Source organism: Cupressus sempervirens, chromosome 3 (genome assembly GCF_028749045.1).
Source record: "Cupressus sempervirens isolate cs-2001-9-10 chromosome 3, ASM2874904v1, whole genome shotgun sequence".
NCBI classification, from domain to species: Eukaryota; Viridiplantae; Streptophyta; class Pinopsida; order Cupressales; family Cupressaceae; genus Cupressus; species Cupressus sempervirens.
In genome coordinates, this window is record NC_143120.1 from 492,827,243 (window position 1) to 492,848,350 (window position 21,108).

General features: G+C 35.3%; 1 protein-coding gene across 2 annotated transcripts in view; it reads right to left on the bottom strand.

Annotated features, from left to right (window-relative positions):
• The window catches only part of SIK1 (Protein kinase superfamily protein), a 234,777-nt gene that overhangs the window by 95,614 nt on the left and 118,055 nt on the right, over nucleotides 1-21,108 (bottom strand). For both annotated transcript variants that reach the window (XM_089820509.1, XM_089820510.1), the window contains exons 11-13: nucleotides 3,368-3,449; nucleotides 3,043-3,177; nucleotides 2,744-2,912 (exon numbers count right to left, since the gene is read on the bottom strand). In XM_089820509.1, the coding sequence (XP_089676635.1) occupies nucleotides 2,744-2,912; nucleotides 3,043-3,177; nucleotides 3,368-3,449 (386 nt within the window). The remainder of the gene's footprint in view (nucleotides 1-2,743; nucleotides 2,913-3,042; nucleotides 3,178-3,367; nucleotides 3,450-21,108) is intronic.

Genomic DNA, 21,108 nt, shown 5'->3' on the forward strand with positions numbered 1-21,108 from the left:
GTGTCTCTGTGTCTGTGTCTGTGTGTGTGTGTGTGTGTGTGTGTGTGTGTGTGTGTGTGATATATAAGATTCATAATGAATCCCTCCCTGGATTCCAATTTGGAATCTTGACATTCATAAAGGAATGCCCTCTAGTCTCTGAGCTTCTTTTCAGAGAGACTCGACATTCAAACTGAATGCCCTCTTGTCCCAAAGCTCTCTATTAGAGAAACTCGACATCCCTTATTGGATGCCCTTAACTAAGATTAGCTTTGTCTCTAAGAATTTTAAAGATCTCATAAATATTAAATAAAGATCAAGAAATCATACCTCTGGATTGCTCCTCCACCTGCCTTTTAATCTCTTCTCAGAATTATTATTTTATTTCTTGTTATGAGCATTAATAATTTCTTATTCTCAATCCAATATGTTTGTTGTCTACAGTCATCATGATCTCTATTTTATACTACTGGCATATGTATAGTTTTGGGTTACATGTTTAATTGTATCTGTGGTCTATATATTCTCTATGCGTATGCAATTTATAGTTCCTTCCCTCGTTCTCTACTGTATCATCCTTCACGGTTGTTGATTCGTTATGGTTTCCTGCCACTAAACTTGATCAATGCTACTGCCAGCTCTTGTGTTTTCTCTTATGGTTCAGTGACAACTTCAACTTATTCCTTTGTTGTCACTACTTATCTTATTTCTGTGTTTGCTTTTACTTGCAAGTCGATGCCAATTGAGCCTTTCCCTTTGTTTGTTATTTTCTCTGCCTGTGTCTTCTCTTTATTACTTCCCTGCTAATATAACATGATGAATTTTTCTTTGGAATGTTCGTGGGTGCCTCAATACCTCAGGTTTGTCTTATTTCATTTTATGTGTTTTTATTTATTTTCATTACATGTTTGCTGCCTCTTTAATGTTTCTCGTAGACCACTGCCAAGTCCTTCCTAACTTTAATTTTATTTTATTTTTATCACTTATTCCCTGCTGTCATTTGCGCTCCAACCACTTCTTAATCAGTTCGGGCTTGAATGGTCATGTGGCCTTGTCCTGCAGCGTTATTCGTCATTCCCATCAGATCTACTTATCATCTTATTTCTTCTTCCTGTTCGATCTTCTTATTCCTCTTTATTCTAATTCAGTTCTATGTTGCATATTGATTATGCCACATTATTATCGATAGATTATTTCCCACATCTCCAATGTAATTTCTGGGTCTATGCTTTCATACCCTGGTTGTTTGTTGTTTTGATTTTTAACTGCTGATTGTATTGTCTTAAGATTGGACAACTATTATTTATCTTCTCCTGTGCACTGTTGTCTATCCACGTTATCAGGCTGGGTGTTTTTCTGTCTCTATTCCCCTTCCTTTCCCTTCCTCACCCGTCCTTACTCTTCTACGAGCATTTTCCAAGGGACATTCAATGGTTTCTGACCAACATCACGACCTTTGGTTGTGACTTTGGTCAAGCGACCCATACTCTTATACTATTAGATTATTTTATTGTTGATTATTAAATGTTATTCATTATTCACTCTTGGTTTATTATTTGTTATTTGTTACTCATTATATCATCTGACTAGATGTTTTGTTTATTATTTATATTTCCAAGATAAATGAATAGATTATATTTATTTCATATTGATTATTATTAAATGTTATTTGATCAGCGTGAGTGAATATTATTTTTGTCTAATATAAATATTGATTTAGTTGTATCAATATGGTAAAGTGTAATTTGCCTTGATATTTATTTATTTTTTATTATTATTTAATTATCTTATTTAATGCATTCAATGATCAACTATATATATATATATTAGATTTCATTCTTAGAGGGATATTACAACAGGCCATTGTACATGCTGTAACTGGGTTTTCACACCACCAAATGTCAGATTTACATTCTCGGATTGATGATACATAATTTTCAATGAGAAGTATGATGGTTTGGAGTTATTTTGAAGAAGTGGGTCCGATGCATTCTTGTCGGGCATGTTGGAGGTGCTTTGACGGAATAATCTGAGCTCTATTATATTGCTGGCCAGACTGTTACAGTGTACTTACACTCCACTTTCAAAACCTGCAATCAGCCTTCCAGTCACCTATTTTCAAGCTATGTCATGTGTATTTCAAGTTGGGTGTTGGGAATTGTTTTAGTGTGGTTTCAGTGGTATTCTTTTCAAATCAGCTTTTGTATCAGCATCATTTATCTTACCAACATTGTAACAGTGTAATTAATTATGGTCCTTGCTTCTCACAAGGGAGATTGTTTTCACCATTAATGAGTAAATCTTCTCTGCTAGTTTAATACCTATATCAATATTCTATCTTGTTTCCATAATAGTTTTCAAAAGTCAATTGAAATCCACTCATTTAAAAACAACATTTGAATTGGCAGTATTATGTGTGATCATTATTCCCAAGACTTCAAGTAACAAGAAAGCCTAATTAGTTTTTAAGTCAGGGCATGTACCTCAAAATGGCCTGGTAGGTTGCTAGCTAACTACTTAGTATTTTACTAAAGCTACAACTTGAAAATATGAATTGTTCCCAATACAAATTGGCACAACTAATCTTATTTCAATGTCACAGAGAATGGTAGAAGATTTGGTAAGTAATAAATACAGCACCACAAATCCAAGTCATATATTTTACCATGTTTCCAGATCCTTTTAAGTTGGCTGGCATTGGCATATCATACAAGAGAAAAGAGGAAGTATGAGTAAAAACTGGAAAAGGAGATGTAAGCCTTACCTTGTGGTTGAGCCTCTTTGTTAGAAACTGTGACTGGTCCTTCAGCAATGCTGGCTTGAGTTCTCTCACCTGTTACTTCTGGAAGGGCAACTTTATCAGACTTTATTAGCACAGTTCCTCCATTACTTTCATTCATTTTCAATGTCTGTCCTTTCTCCCAAGACCATTGCTGCATGGAAAAAAAAATTATTATTAAAGCTCAAAAAACTCATAAACTTTATATGGTTTATTGCAGCCTGCATAAATGCTTTGGGCTCTAATTCCTTCAATCCCTCCAAAAAATGAAAAATAAATCTTACTCCTCCCCCTGAAGAGGACGTCCCTGGGCCTTGAGTAAATGCTTGTGCAGCCATCTCTATTCTTATTTGTCTTGCCTTCTCAATTTTGGGCAGCATGGAAGCAGCTTTGCCTTTGCATTTTTCAATGAACTTGTGCTGTGATTCAAGATCAAAACGCACATCGCTCTTAATTAATTAAATTCTTGGAGATGCATTGCTGTAAAATTCATTGTTGAGCCCTGATATGATTTGCATATTTTCTAAAAAATTATCTATTCTTAAAACCAAGTATATAAAACAGCTTGTACGAACTAGTTCAGCATAATCAAGGACAGTACAAGACTACCTTCAGCAGTTCAGTAGCTGTAGACCGTAGACGAGGCTCTTTCGTTAGGCATTTAGCAACAAAATCATGAAAGACAAGAGACCTGGATAGAAAATATAAAATTCAATTAAGTTTTTTTTTTTAAATGAATGAACAATATAACACTTCGTACCAACCAAGCCATATTGTGGTGTAATATAGGGGGCAGACTGAGTTTCATCATCATTTGAATTGGGGAGAAGTTAATTGTTATTTTTTCTATTTGAGGAGCTTTTAATAAGGTTTTGGGACTTAATTGAGAAAGAATAAATGAAATCATTAAATTGAATTACTTTCATGATTTAAAAAGAACGAGATACATCAAAACAAAAAGGATGCAAAAGTAGCCCACTTTTGTCATGACCCCTTTTCAAACAAAGATCTTATAAATAAGTACACAATAATGAAATAATTATAACTACAAAATGATATCACAATATCAATAAACAAGTAATAACAATAAAAATATATAAATCTTCAACTATATTATAATTTAAAGTATAAGGAAGGCCTAATTATAAACGGATCAAGAATGGAGAAGGAACAGTTTATTATAATTAATTTAATAAAGAAGACATATAATTTTTAAAACCATTGCATAATACATAACATGTAAACCTATAAACCCACATATATGTTTGTAGTCTATCATATAATATTCAGATATTACAACCGTTAACAATCAATAAACCATATTCTGATGGCAAAAAATGATTTACATAATAAAAATATTATAACAAATCTAATTAGCAAAACACGAGTTGTGACTTTTGCTTCCAAGTCGATGAGGTAGGTATATATATCAAGAAGGGAGTAAAACATATGAGGAAAAAATATATATTAATAAAAAGTTGCAGATGGAACGTGGACCAATCATAGATTGGAGAGGATGAAAACATATAAATCATGGAGAAAGGGCATTTTCCAATGACCAGCAAAGTACATACCAAAATACTCTTTACACCCACGTGACAATAAATTAAGAGAATGGGGAGTATTAATGTTTAAAATAAGGCAGCCTTATCCCAATTTGAATCTCCTTTACATATGCCAAAGTGGGGGTAGTATACAAGAGTAAGGAAAGAAGTATAATAACTGGAAGGTAAATCATATAAGGTAGAAAGAGTATAAAGAGGTAACTTTATGAATTTGAAATTATGTTATTTTTTTATACGATGAATAATTATGTTATATATACATATGTATGTATATATATAGGATATTATGAAATGAAAAGATATTGATATATATTTTTATGGATAATTTATACTTTATGCGTATATAGAAAAGTATATATTTATATATTGATATGGAGTACTAGGAGAATGATATGATTTAATATGGTTAATAGTTAAGATCGAGAGAGTCCTTTTGGGAAGAGAGTGATCATAATAGCTTAAGATCAAGAGATTTCCTTTGGGAATAGAGTGATCTTAATATGGTTTAAGGCTAGAATATTCTGTAGATTATAACATATGCATATGTGACATGGGCCTTAGATAGAGAATGTCTCTTCCAGAAAGCACCTTAAAGGGAGCACCTCATAGAAGATGGAGAAGTAACCGGGGATGTAATGTCTCCATTTTTAGCAGATTCCTACAATTGGCTTGGACATTCACCATCGCAACCCTCATGAGCTAACAATGGGATTTGAGGGTCTCAGTTGCGGGGTTATAGGCTTTCCAGCATCTTATATTGTGTTTTGGCTCCGTTTGAGGGACCTACTATTTATAGTAAGTCAAACTATCGGTTTCAATGAGCTCAATTGAGTTAGAAGAGTTGGGTGATGCTCTCAATTTATATTTTGGGCTTCCGGTTTGGGCTCCAAAAATCTTGGAGGGAGCATCTATTTATTTTCACCCCTTCAGGTTCATTCATCATCTTTCTTCATCAAGATCACTTTGGTATTGTCAGATTTTGATTTTGATGTTTCAATTGTTTTTGCAAGACAGGTGAATTGTTATTATCATTCATCTAAATATGTTGAGGTTCCTAATTGTGTTGGTGTTGTATGTTGGTTACAAAGGCATCATGTGACTTGCTAGCTAAAGGTGGGTGATAGTGACATTTATTCAGCTCTTGAGCATTATGATGCTATCCGTCAGATGCTAGCTACATCTGGTTGGGGTGCTCCTGTATTAGATGAGCATAATGACAGTAGTCTTTCCCTAGTAGAGGTTCATGCGCTTCGAGAGGCTCTTAGGATCGTGAAGCATAGTTATTCTCAATTAGTTGCTAACAGGGATTACTTTTTAGAGCAGGGTAGCACCTATTATGAGATGTTGCTAGGGAAAGAGGACGAGGTGGCTAAGCTCACCCAAGAACTTGAGGTGACTATGGACTCTTTTCAGTGTACTCAGTTGGCTTTGCAGGAGTCATAGTCACGATTGGATGAGGTGACTGTAGAGTTGGAGCATGTTCGGACCACACTAGCCCCAGATCTAGTTCAGTTGCATATTGTGGTTGGTGGTGAGTTTACTTCTACGATTGAGGATGACGGACATGATAATGTGGCCAACACATTCATCCAACATATGGGTGCAGTAGGTATAGAGGAGGTGAGAACATCAGTTGAGACAAACTCTCATGGTGATTTGCTTCCTTTTGTCGGAAGCAAATCTATTTCTTCATTTCATATAACTAGTGCCATTGGACAATTGGCAATGCCACATTTTCAGAGGGATCGGTTGTGGGTTGCAAGGGAGCAGGTTGATGCTTTCACATATAATTTCTACTACATAGAGTCCTTCATGGAGTATCTATTGAAGAGTTTGCATGTGAGGGAGGATTCATACATAGTGTTTGAGGGTACTCTCATCTGAGGCTCTCGTGCTATTCAGAGGTTGGTGGGAAAGATTGTAGAGACTCTCTCTACTATGCTTCCCCATAGGGATTTTGAGGTTGGGCTTGCTAAGAGGGTTGCCCAGGATCCGGCACCAATAGTTCGGAGTCGGAGATTGGAGTCATCTTCTAATTCCCATTTTGATGATGATGAGCCCGTGACAAAGATTGGGAGTTTTTATCAGCATTACACTGTGAGGAGTACTCATCATTTTTCTTTTGACCCACAAGTAGAGGATTTGGTTTCACGTCGGCGTGGGTTGGCTCCAATTTCATACCATCCATTATGGGATGGGTTAGCACCATCTTTTGCAAGTGGGATTGATAGCTACAAGTTAGACCCTTGCAATATCTACACACTTAGGACATTCTGGCAAAGGTTGGAGTTGGTGGTAGTGATTCAGGTACCTATCGTTCTTACCTATAATATCCCTTTCCAGATATTTTACCAAAAATCTAAGATATATACTAGCAGATTTAAATCCGAACAGTAAACCAATATCCAATATAAATTCCAAAATTCAAATCGATTTCTAATGAGCAGATTTACATACAATAAAACTAAGAAAAGCTTTGTTTATTCCTCCAATGTTCAAAAAGTGCATATATCAACCAGGAGTTAACTCAGATAACCATCAAATCCATTACTGTATTTTACAACAGCAATACAATAACATGCAAATATCCAAATGATCCAATCTTACAAACAATAAAAAAACAGTCAGATTGGCAAATGTAGATAAAACCTGTAAGAAGGCTAGGTTTGTGTCCAACCTCCAAAGCTTCTTCAAAGGTTTGCGTCCTCGAAGAAATAACTAACAACTATTTTCAGCTCCTAGATTAATATTTGTTTTAAATATTATATCTTCATAACATCCCGTGTAGAATCTATTGTACCTTTATCCCTTTTCCCAATGTGATGCACGCTCTTTTAACCAATGTGGGATAAAGCACCTTTTTTGTCCTTTAGTCACTTAAGTGAACATAGTACCTTTTTTAATGAAGTGACAAGTTAAATGAGCTTTAATAGTCACTTAGTCAGTGAACCATATAATCATCAGGAATTAAAATAGCTAACCAAATAAACTCAAATAATCATTTGCAATAGCTCGTTGGAAAGCTCTGGGCGAGATGCTTCCAAACCAACAATGAGGTACCGGAAAATACTGTGCTTTGTTTACTTACTAAAAATAGTAAGTATCCGAACAACTTGCCAAAACTGCTCTGATGGGTCTGAAACTAGAAATGTCTAGGCCAAACCTCGAACTGAAACTCGTAAAGAACCTTTTCACCCTCGAAACCTAGGCAAAGTGAGTCGGCAACATAGAATTATAATGTCCTAGAAAAAGAGGACATTACATTACCATCTCCACAGTCCAGTTAGGTATGAGTAGCAACTTGATGGGAACTCAAGTGTGGACAGAGTTGGTATTTCAATTGGGTTGAGTTCCAATGAGTTGTTGCCTTCATTAGCATCTAGGGGCAGTCTTCTGATGATTCTGATGTTAATGCCAGTTATTTGGGCATTGGTGCTACAGAAGTTGCTTGTACACGATCGCGATAGTACGCAATTCTACCTTTGGGATCCAAGTGGACTGTGATGTTCATTTTGCTCTAGGATCACTTGGGGACAAGCAATCTTAGGGAGGGAGGACCGTAATGTCCCCATTTTTAGCAGATTCCTACAGTTGGCCAGGTCAGTTCACTATCACGACCCTTGTGAGCTAACAGTGGGATTTGAGGGTCTTAGTTGTGTTGTTATAGGCTTTCCAATAGCCTATGGTGTGTTTGGCTCCGTTTGAAGGACTTACTATTTATAGTAAGTCAAATTGTTGGTTCTGATGAGCTCAGTTGAGTTAGAGGAGTTGGAGGATGGTCTCACTTTTTATTTTGGGCTTCTGTTTTGAGCTCCAAGAATCTTGGAAGGAGCGTCTATTTATAGTCACCCCGTCATGTTTATTTGTCATCTCTCATCATCAGGTTCACTTTCATGTTGTCAGATTTCAATTCTGATGCTTCTTCAATTGTTTTTGCATGATAGGTTAATTATTATTATTATTCATCTAAATACGTTGAGGTTGCTATTTTTGTTAGTGTTTTTTGTTGGTCGCCTCAATATCATAACTTGTTGGAATCAAGACGAAAAGTTTTAAATCATGGGAACACGAAACAGTGGCCGCACATGTCAAAATTATAAGTTATGGTGGAAAAGGTCATTTTTTGGAGCCAAAAGCAATTAATAAATTAATTTATAATGGTGCTTTATTATATTTTAATGTTGTATGTAGGAAGCTTCCTAAGTGAGGTTCATTTGGGAAACTTTGTGCCATTTGGAGATTGTAAATATGAGCCCATTTGAGTAAAACATCTGATTGAATAATATTTTTCTCTTGTTGTCTTTGTGACACTTCTAAAGTTCTGAAATTTGTGTCCTTGCTTAACTATAAGGGTTTGGGATCTACAGCTGAAATATTGTAGATTCAATTATGAGTTTTCATTCTGAGCATTGCATTTGCAATTGTTTTGAGGTATACAATTGTCTTTTTCTCTTACTATATTTACTGTTGCTAAGGAGAAGTTTAATTTTTCTCGTTGTTGGAGATTGTTTTGAAATTTGTGAAGGCATTCACTGGAATTGTTATATCAAATTGTGTGTTAGATAATTTGGAGTTGGTTGGGCACCGTTTATATCTGTTGTCGGGCATTATTCTCTATCCACACTTTGGGAGCAACATATCTGTAGTTGCATTTGCTTGTTGGAGAATTCTTTTGTTGTTGCTAGTCTTCATTTCAGAGGGTTTTCAAAGCATGTCTACATGTAAGTTCACGGACTGTAACTTCTAATTTTTCTAGGTATTCTTGATTTAGATAATAAGGAATATTTTATCAACTGGGTTGTTGATATTTTGTGAATATATTCAGTATCTAAATTGGTATTAAAATCTGGAATTTTCAATTGTATATTCCCTATGTAATTTCCAAATATTTGAGCTCAAATTATTATTGCAATATCTTCTATTTTGTTGCTATATTGTTGTATCAAAAATTGCAAAACATCAAAAACAAAAAGAGGAATCAATTCTTCATCACAAATTGTTTGAGAGTCAGCAAGGCTCATTACAGTGGTATCAAAACTTGCTTGCAAAGTGTTTGACGAAATGTCAAACAACTGATTTAAAAAAGAATTTGGTGTTTGTTGAAGTTATAACCAGTTGGGGTTATTACACTGCAAGTAACTAAAACACGTAATTACACCAAAAAGGTGTGTTTTGCACCAAAGACATGTAAACACATTCCTAAAATCCATTTTCGGGCAAAAAACATGTTTTAAAAACATGCGTATGCAACTAAAAGGTGTGTTTTTGCCTTGGGAGAGACCTTTACATATTTTTAAAACACGTAAACACCTCTAAAAGGTTTGTCAAGGTCTTCGATGCATGTCTTAATATATGCAAACACCTCCAAAAGGTGTGTTTTGCTTTCAACCATTTGGAGTTTTAAGACAAAACTTCGTGCATTTGGTTTCCGAGAACATGTTTTTGATGATTTTGCTTCAATTCTTTTGTGAAATGTCTTCAAATGTTCTCCTCTAGGGTCATTTTTGCGAATCCAAGTATTCTCATGCTAAAAACGTTGAATCTCCTTGCAAAAATATGTTATTTCTCATGCCCTTTTGAACCCATGTTTTTGAGAAAATGTCCACTTTTGGAGTATTTTTTTCACATTTTGGGGCAAAGAAGAAATGTTTGGTGTTTTGGATGAATGTCTTGGTCATTGCAAAGCACATTTTTGCTCCTCAATGACAAAAACGAGTTGTAAAAGTGCAGATGTGAATCACGTTTTTACCCAAAAACGTTTCGAGAACTTGCATTTAACAAAAACATTGAAAGTCTGAACATTTTTAGGGCACGTTTTTGGCATTGTGCATGAGAAATGCCTCTTTTTGCTGCTCATTTGAATTCCTCCTTGCAAGGTTTGAAAAGATCCAAGTTTGTTTAGGTATCAACATTGGAGCTTCTTCCTCCAATTTTGGCACACAATCATCATGTAAATGGACATTTTCCTTCTTGCTAATTAATTTATGCTTATCTTGCTGATTTTGTGCATGTTTTAGCTTGATTTTGATGCCATGGAAATTTATTTTTCCTTTAAAATTGATGAAATGGTTCATTTTCTTTTTTTGATTTTTTCCCAAATTCCAAATTCGAATTTGCATGTTGAAGTGGCTTGCTTGTTGACATGTTTGAGTCTTGTGCCAAAGGTACGTTTCTTTTTTGTGTTTGTGTTTTGCTTGTTTGCTCTTCAGTTTTTCTTCATTTTGAAGAAGTTGCAAGTTCTTTCCCAAGAACTTGATCATGTTTCATTTCACTCAACCTTCCATTTCATGCAAGAGCGTCATTTCAGTGCCCACATGCAATCCATCTTTCCAACTTTGACTTTGGCCCTTTCCATCTAAATAGATATGCTTTCTAGTTTATTTCCAGCCATCATATGTGTTTCGTAAGTGTCTAATCCATACTTTGAATACCCACCCCTTGTGAATTCGTCATTGTAACTCAAATCTCAAAGTTCTCAAGGATTCAATCTCATTGGAAGATGTTCTCATCTTCATGTTGCAACAAGTCAAGCTATGTCAGATTTCTATAAAGAACGAAGACATCCAGTAAAGAAGGTGTGTTTCAAAACAAAGAAGTGGTAATTCATTTCGTCTCTATTTTCCCAATAATTGGCCAGAACCTGAGTTCGTGTGGAAATCCGCCAAGCACATTGCTTCAAAAAAAAATTAAAAAAAATTTGAGTGTTGGTGGAAAGTTGTTCCGAGTTTACATCCGAACATCATCGAGAAGGTCTTCAAAGTGTCAGAGACTCCATAATGTGTTAATCTCACTACAACTTGAATAAGAAAAGCTTGATCACATCAAGTTTTCAAATGACAACAGACAATTCATCAAAGAGAGTCACAGGCTATCAAGAGAAATAAGACCATGGTTATCAAGGTAAATGCAGTGACACAAAATATAGGAACTCCGATCCTGTGATCATCTAGGATAGCGTCGTCAAGTACAAGGCCCTTCATGACAATCCCTAAGATTGTTTCATTTCTCTTCCATCTTTCTTCTTATTTCATGTTTGTAACTGAAGATGTATTACACTAAAATGTGTAATTACATGTAATGCGAATTGTATGCATAGTTACATGTAATCCAATAATTTCTCTTTTAGTTAGACTAGGTCAAAGTTGGTTGAGTTGCTCCCATTTTTTCCTCCATCTTTTTCTCAACTCCTTTACATATATAAAGGAGTGTCCCCTCATTGTAAAAATCATCTTTTATTGTATGCAAAAGAGCTCTAGAGAAATTGTGCAAGCATGACTTCGATTGTGTAGCATCTTTTTAAAGAAATTAAATACAAAGAATCAATTGAGACTTCACTTTGATTAAGTGAGATTGTTACTTGTGCAAGTTAGAAGCTTTTTCTGTGATTTGCATATGTTATCTTTGGTTTATGTGATCTTGTGTTCTTGATAATTGAGTATAAAATGAGTTAAGAAGCGATTAGAGCCAGAGCTTTGACTAGGAGCAATTGTAGAGATATATAGACTAGAAGCTTTATCTGTAGCTTGTATCTCTTGATTCACAAAATAGTTAGGATATCTTTACTTTTGAAAGTTTTTGTGCCTTGTTCGTAAATCTTATTCATATAGAAATACGACCGGACTTAGAGCCAAATCGGTACACTTTCAGCTAGCCTTTGAGTTAATGTAGGTTTATTGGTATCACCGTTTTCAGCTTTTAGATAGAAGGTAGTTAGAGATTTTACCCTGCCCATTACTCTCTCCACGGGTAAGTGGATTCCATCTTAAAAGTTAAGAGGAAGGAATATTGGTAACACCCTTTTACAAAAATCTTTCAATTGCTTGCGTACCTTGAGTTGATCCAACGAATGGTGAGAAGGGCGAGTCTTTCCTTTAAGGTAAGAGAGACTCTGTCTCACACATTGTGGCTAGTCATTCTATTTAGCGACTAGATTTTTCCCAAAATTGTCCGTTGCAAAATATCCACCCAACAGTTTTTTGGCGACTCTACTGAGGAACGCGAAACGCATTTGAGAGCCTCATGCTTTCATTTGAAGCATGCCCGTGTCCTTATTGTAATTGTTCCACGCATTTACTAAAGACATGTAAATGGCCCAAGGTCCTTGGGGAAATACTTTTGGACCGTTGAATCTAGCTCCGCCTCTACATGATCTTGATGGCTCATGAAAGAACTTTCCCAAATTTTTTGGTGATGAATATCCTAATGAGCATATTGTTTCTTTTTACATTGCATACGGTGTTTATGCTATTGAATATGAGGACATGTCTGTAAGGTTGTTCGCAAAAACTCTACAAGGCATGGCTACTGATTAGTTTTACTATTTACCACCACGTACTATCAAAAACTGGACTACCCTCATAGCCAAGTTTGACGAAAGGTTCAAGCATCCTGAAGATGTTGATGCAGTATTGGTCCAACTTGCTCAATTGAAAAAGTTGTCTCATGTGCCTATGGGTGAATTTGTTGCTCGTTTCAACAAATTGACACAAAGAATTTCAGTTATTGCTCAACCCACTACCACGAATTTGAAGTGTTTCTTCATCAACTCTCAACTCCCTAAGGTCAGCTTTTTGTTCAGAAGAGCTACTCCTACAACATTGGCTCTCACACAATCTCTGGAAACTGAGATTGAAGATGATACTTGCGAGAAAAATTCATAAAGATGCCAACTGATTTTAGAACAATTCCTCCTCGGAATCTTCTTCACCAAGTACATTTGATTAACTAGTTTAGAAGTTAGCAAATGAACTTCTTGCTCTCAAGAAGCAAATATCTCAAGGTTCATTTGCGGCACCATACAAGGATATTCCAAGGCGACCCTATCATAGTGCTGCAATTAATTATGCAGCTAAAAATCAGAATAATCTTCCTCTTCCTCCGGAGAGGCTCACGCTTGAAGCACCACCAAGTAACATAGCTACAGGTTACTTTGAAGCTGATCCAATGAATAATAAAGATAAATATCCTTTCTAGAATATTGTTGCGCTATATCATGATGATCCTCAAGCAGCTGGCGCCTCTACTACTGGGTATGAACAATACAATAATGTAGATCGTGAAGTTGATTTTACGCAAGCTTATGTGGTTATGACACATTCACAAACCAAGCTGGCTCAACAACAACAAGAGGCTAAGAAGCACTTGGATATTCCTCAAATGCCTGTGACCATTGCAAAGAGAGGAACAACATTACTTAGCCTACCTAATGATCTAGCTAAAAATCAACTAAGTGCTGATCAAACTGCTTCTACATCTAGTATACCTAATACTAATATGTTAAAATCCAGGCTGAAAATTTCAATTCTTCTTTAGGAAATTCTTTCCAAGCTTTTGATATCATAGATCATGCTAAAAAGACTAAAATTCAGATGTCTAAGGGAGAATATCTACAAGCCTATCCAGATCAGCTAGATAGACTTACTAAATTTGTCAAACAATCCCAGCCTATCCAAATTCATTTGGTTGCCCCTAAAGTTAAGAATATGCCAAATAACTTAGTAACCATTCTATCCTCAGTTCTAGAAAAGATTGAACCTTTCTATCTTTCTCTTTCGATCAATGGTTTCAAGTTTAGCAACTGTGTCATAGATTCTGGTGCCTCTAATAATGTTATGCCAGCCAAGGTTGCAAATGTTTTAGGATTGAATTTAACCAAGTCTTTTGGTCATTGTTATTCTAGGGAAAACAAACAAGTGACCCTAAAAGGACAAATCAAAGATGCTCAGTTTTCCTTTGCGTATTTCCCGAACAAAAAGATCGCGATGACTGTCTTAGATGCTGATGTACCAGCCTCCTATGGTATGTTACTTGGTCACAATTTTTGCAAAGATGTAGGAGGATAACTCAATATGGATATGACTGAAACTAGAATACTTGTTAAGGGTGTTATGCAAAAGTTGTACCATGAAAGAGAAACAAAGTATGTGGGTAGTCAAGTCCAATGATCCACATGCTCAAATTTTTTTTGAGTCAGCCGGAATGGGTAATTACTACCTACATGCCGATGAAGTATCTAAATTTGCCAAAGATTGGGCTGATTCTAAAAGTTCTTCATTACTATCAGACACTTAAAGATTTGTTGATGCTGTTGAAATCATAGAAGAAGATGTTATTCCTAAGGAAAGAGTTATTCTTGAAGAAGATCCTATGGATTGTTTTAAAGATGAAAAAATTCTTTTCCGAAAGTGATTCCATTGATTCTCTTGATGGGAAAATCATTCTGAATGATTCTGGAGCAAGTTCAAGTAGTTCTACTATTGTTTGGATTATGAAATTTGATAGTAGTTGTGCTTCTATGGGATCTAGTGCTGGAGTTGTGTTCATTTCACCTGATGGTGAATTTTTTCTTTTTTCTTACAAGTTGCAATTTCCTAACACCAATAACACAGCTGAATATGAAGCCTTGATATTGGGGTTGAACATGGCACAAGCTAGAGGAATTCAAAATTTGTATGTAAAAGGAGATGTTGAATTGGTAGTATGTCAAATCAAGGGTCAATATCAAGCAAGAAATGATTGACTTAGACAGTTCCGTGATTTAGGTTAGGATTACATCAAATTGTTCAATGCTTTCAATATTTTAATATTTCCTAAAAACTGAATGATAGGGCTGATTCGCTTGTTGTTCAGCCACTCTACTACTTCCACACCAAGATTTTGAAGACAATATATATGAAATACAATTGGTTTATCAACCAGGTATTCTAGAAGATTGTGAACATTGGCAAGTGTTCAACGATGATACACAAATTATCAATTTTCTTAAAACAAAGGAGGGTTTTGATGAGATGTACTTTGAAGGAAGTGAAAATCCTTTGAATGAAGTAATTTCTAAGATACATCCTGAAACAAGTCATGAAGTTATTCATCTTAAACGAAATAAGAATCCAAAGGATTTGGTTTCCTTGGAAAAGCTTTTTGACAAGCATGATAGATATGTTAAGGAGCAACAAAAGACAAGGGCAAGGTCTATGGAACAATATGAGAAATACAACATTAGAATTGAAGAAGACCCAAAGCTGGTTAACATTGGTAATTGGTGCACAGAGGAAGAAATGGAAAAGTTTATCACCTTGCTTCATGAATACAAAGATGTTCTAGCTTATTCTTATGAAGATCTCAAGTCTTTTAGCCTGAAAGAAATACAACATGATATTCCTCTTAAATTTGGTGTAGTTCCTTTCCGCCAAAAGCAGAGGCAATACAATCCCAAGATTTCAAGTACCATTTTGGCTGAAATTCATAAGATGCTAGAAGCAGGTATTATTTTTCCTATCCATCATTCGTCTTGGGTAGCTAATATGGTTCCTATTAGAAAGAAGAATGGAGAGATTCATATATGTGTGGATTTTCGTAATCTCAATCAAATGTCTCTCAAGTATAATTATCCATTGTCGGTCATGGACCAAGTTTTACAAGCTGTTACTGGTTCAAAAATGTTATCTATGTTAGATGGCTTTTCAAGTTACAATCAAATTGAGGTTCGTGAAGATGATCAGTATAAGATGGCATTTACTACCCATGGCGAACTTTTGCATATAGGTGGATGCCTTTTGGTTTTATCAATGCTAGAGCAATTTTTCAACAAGCAATGGCTCTCATTTTGATGATCTGATCAATAACAATATTGTTGTATACTTGGATGATTTGACTGTTTATTCTAAAAAACGTCAAGATCATTTCTTTCATCTTCAACAAGTTCTAGAAAGACACAAACAACATGGTGTGTCTTTGAATACAAAAGAATCAGTTTTTGGTCTGATGGAGGGAAAACTTCTACAACACATTGTGTCAAAAAAAGGTATTAAGATTAATCCAAAAAAGGTACAAGCAATACAAAGTTTATCTTTACCATCAAGTAAAACAGCAATTCATTCTTTCTTTGGAAAAGTGAATTTTCTAAGAAGGTTTGTAAAGGATTTTGCTGAACAAACTCATCATATTGTTGAAATGATGAAAGGAAAGAATGCTTCCCATTGGAACCAAGAAGGAAGAAAAGCATTCACTGAAATCAAGGATGCTATAGCACATGCTCATGTTGATATGTTCTGATTATACAAAAAGCTTTATTATGTATAGTTATGTTTCAAAACATACTCTTTCTGCTATTTTGATGCAGAGAAATGATGAAGGTATTAAATGGCCTATTTCATTCATGAGTTGTCCTCTGAAGGCTCATGAATTGAAATATGGTCAAATGGATAAACATGCTTATGCTGTTGTCAAAGCAGTAAAGCATTTTAGGTTCTACATTTTGAACTCTCAAATCATTGCTCTAGTTCCAAATACAACTGTCAAGGCTATTCTAACTCGGCGGGATTTTGGTACTAAAAGAGGAAATTGGATAGCTAAGATTCAGAAGCATGATATGAAGATACGACCTACCAAGTTAGTTCATGGAAAAGGACTTTGTCAGCTTATGGCTGAAAATGAACCCTTGCAGGTAGAAGATGAGAATTCTTCTTCTCTTCCTATTGTCTTGTTCGTTAGCACTATGAATGATTGGTTCTCCGATATACTATTTGAGCTATGGTGAATGTCCTCCACATTTGACATACAAAGAACAAAGGACTCTCAAGTTAAAAGCTCCAAGCTTTGTTCTTCGGGAAAATGGTCTTTACAAGTGAGCAATGGATGGAACATTCCTTAGATGTGTTGATAAAAGTCAGCAAGTACAACTTTTAGATTCTTTTCATAATCAGGTATGTAGTGGACGCTTCTCAGCCCCTGTCACTGCACATAAGATTTTAAGAGTACAGTATTATTGGCCCACGCTTTTCCGAGATACTTATCAATGGGTAAAGAAATGTGAATTATGTCAGCAATTTGTTGGTAAGTAGAAACTCGTTGCTCTTCCATTAAAAACAATTGTGATCGATGAGCCATTTCAACAATGGGGAATTGATCTTATTAGTACTATTAATCCATCTTCAAGCAAGGGTCATACTCATATTTTAGCAGCAACAAATTAATTCACCAAGTGGGTCGAAGCAATCCCGGTGAAAGGTTCTACATCTGAAATAATTTGTGACTTTCAGAAGCAGAACATCATTTCACATTTTGGTGTTCCAAATAAGATTGTTGCTAATAATGCAGTTGCTTTCTCTTCCAAGGAAATCATTGAATTCTGCTTTAATAACAGAATTACTTTGGCATATGCATCTGATTAATATTTATGAATCTTGTGCAATATAATTCCAAAGTATTATGTCTATCATCAATATTAATATATATTCCATGTATATGCTACTAATATTATTCTGGTCTGATAACTGGGTCTGCATTATATGCCTTAATATTATCATGTTGGACTTATTCAGATTTCTTGGATTAGAATGCTCCTGTTAATATCCTGATAGATTAAGTTACCACAAACCCCATGCTAAATGTCCAGATCAGAATTCATGTGTATCAGCGATAGAATGCTCTGTATATATTCTCTTGTTTGGTGTTTCTACATTTTACTATTTGTCTTGCTCAACTCTCTGCTTCCTTTTATACTGTAATAATGATTTGTCCGTTCTAATCTCATTCTCTCAGTCCAATGTCTTAAGTCTCCTGTACAACCACCTGTACTTTCCTTTTCCCTTTAATAGATGATACCACGTAGTACGTAATTGTACTAATAATTTTGACCATATGTGGAACTTCTGACTCATAACCATTACGTTATGATACTCAAACATCACTAGTCAAAACTAGAGAGGATCTCTTATCATGACTTGGTTGGTTTGATTTACTGTAATATCTAATCTTTTGTTCTTAACATAATTTCACCGTTCATGTTCAAATCTGGAACAAGTGGCTTGACTAAGGATGAGAAATGGAGAAACCATATTGATATATTGAGTGATGATTAACGGTAAATTTGGGTGGATATGTTGTTGACTGGTCCATCCTTTTTCCTTCATTGGTCTTGCTCATGGCAGAAGGTTTTTGAAGATATTTTAATAAACATTTATAAGCAAGATAGGCATAATATGTCATTGAGTGAGTAATGAACTCAAGATAAACAATACCACTAAATAGCAACTAGCAAAAATGGGCATGAAATTTGCCATTTATCAAAATAAGTGCAAAAGGCCCTTATTTATACTATTTACAAACAACTACATTAAACACATATAAAACAATTTAATTGCTACTTCCTAGAAATAGCTTTCCATGAATGTGAGCTTTACAATAAACTAATTTGTAATGTTCCCATTTTTGCAACATCGGAGTTTGAGAGATTAGCCTATTATTGTGGTCCTCGTAGGCTAATTATTGCGAATAGAGGGTCTTCTGAGGTAGTGGCTTGGCTTGGGAGTGTCTTGTCCTCTCCACAATTCAGTAAGTTACAGGTTGGTCTTTGTTTGGCTCAGATCGGACTTTCTTGGGGCTTAGTTTTGTGTACTTACTATTTGTGGTAAGTCGGGTGTTGATTGAGATTGACCCTTTCTATTTTTGGAAAGTGCATTTGGTCACATGGAGAAATAACAGGTGTGACTCCTATTTCAGACAACATATCGATATGATGAGTATTTTGGGAGTTATTATATTTTTAGTGGCCAAATTATTATTAAATCATTACTTGGCTTATTATAAAGTTATAATTTAACTTTATAATTTCACTTAGGTTGACAGTCGAGTCATCATTGGAAGGGGCCATTTATTATTAGCCTAAGCCAAGTATTAAATATCTAGAGTGATGCTGTGTGGAAAGTATCAAGAGCAAAGTTCTTTTGGGAAACTTTCCCAGTTTTCGAAGTTCAGTTCTTTTAAAAACTTTTATCGACAAAGCATTATAAATATGAGCTCATTTAATTGGAAAAAGCATGCTTGAATATTTATTTGCTTTGTTTCCTTTGTGGCTTTTTGAGGTTCTAAAGTTTGTACCCTTGCTGATGTATAAGGGTTTGGAGTTTTAGAATTGAGCATTGGTCCTGCAGCTCAAGTATTGTGGATCAATCTCTTAAGCTTTGCATCTTCCATTTCTTTTATTACTGTTGCTAGCAAGAAAGTGTGTCAAATTCTGACATGTAATTTGATTCAATGCTGATGTAAATTGAATTGGATTAATCTCTCGATCTGTTTTGGATTCTCCAAACTGTGGTTACTGTCTATTGGAGAATTAGTGATTAGGGGTCTGAAACTGTGATGTTGGACGGATAGCACCATTGGAATTCAGCATTACAATTAAGTCTGTTCTGAAACACCTGGGAAACAATCGAGTTAATTGGCATCGTGTCTGGGGGTGCGATTTCTATCTGCAGATTAATCAGATGCTGCTACAGGAGGCTGGGCTTTTTTTGTCATTCTTATCTAGGTCATAAATTGATCTACAAATTGCTGTGGTCGGGCTTGGTTATTTACTTGGCAAATTTAGCCTGCATTATCATTTCCAATGGTCATGGGTGATGTCTGTAGCTGTCATTGGTTATACCAGACTGTACTGGCATAATCCTGCCTGTCTCTGAGGTGTGTGTAGTGCTGCTAGTAATAATTGATCATCACTGGTAACTGATTAAGGGAGCTAGGCAGATTTATGCTGTGAATCCAATTTCAAAGATTGATATGGTCAAAAATCAGGTTCTATGTAATTTGATATTCATAGCAGTTTAATAAATTAGCACAGTTCAATAATTGGCATTTATTGTTCAGTTTGGTACCTAGATTCGGCACTTACCTTCAATATAGTTAATTTTGCAAAAGATCATACGTACCAAAAACACAAAGATGAATACATTCAAAACCTCATACTATACAATGATAACATAATGGTCTGCCAAATGTTTGTTGAAATGCCAAACATTTGATTAGTGAGAAAATTGGTAGAATTAGTATTTATCTAAGCTATAACCAGATAGGGTTATTACATAATCCAAGTCACTGATCCTAATTTGACTAATAATTCCAACATAAGTGGGAGACGCATATCCAGTTTGTTTGTCTAACCAGAGTTTTGTTTTGGCCCATCAACCTCCCATCTGCATCTCTCCTCATCTCCTAGTCTCCTGCCCTTTTTGACCATTTCTTGAGAGTTTCCCCTAGATAAGAGAAAGTAACATGTAAACAGGAAAACAAATACATTGTTTTGCATCCTTCATCCACCTCTGGAAGCACTGAAGCTGCTAGAACAACAAAACACGTCCAGACCAGGATTGCAAATCATGTTAATCTTTTGTTTACATTTGTTTTCTATTTATTTAAGCCCTACAATCATGGCATTCGATGATATCACTTTTCTCAAGCACCTGGTTCACATGTTGTGTGCATCCTTCCACATTTTGTACACATTTTACATTTCAGAAATCTTTTGTTTACATTTGTTCTATATTTATTTAAAATCCAGAAATATAAATAGTTCACATATTGTGTAAATCGTTCAAAATTTTGCATGCATATCAGCTGTGTTAGTATACATGTATGTAAAATGTGGAAGCATTCACACAACATGTGAACTAAGAATTGTGTTTGCAACATAGCAACTGCACTGGTAGACATGTATGCATATAGTGGAAGCATTCGCAGGGCATTTGAACTAATAACTATGTTTTAAACTGCAGCAGAAGAATCGTAGAATATATGCAAAAATGTGGAAGCATTCACAAGGCATGTGAATTGTGTTCAATCTCATTGAATGCCATGATTTCAAATATTTTCAACAAATCTATTTTGTGCAGACTGCAAGTGCAAACTGAAACAAGCATTGTATTTGTACCTGTTGTGACCTTTCCACACCATCACCCCATTGCAATGGGAACCCCTTCTTTTTGGCATGGCAATCAAGAAATTGTATCAGAT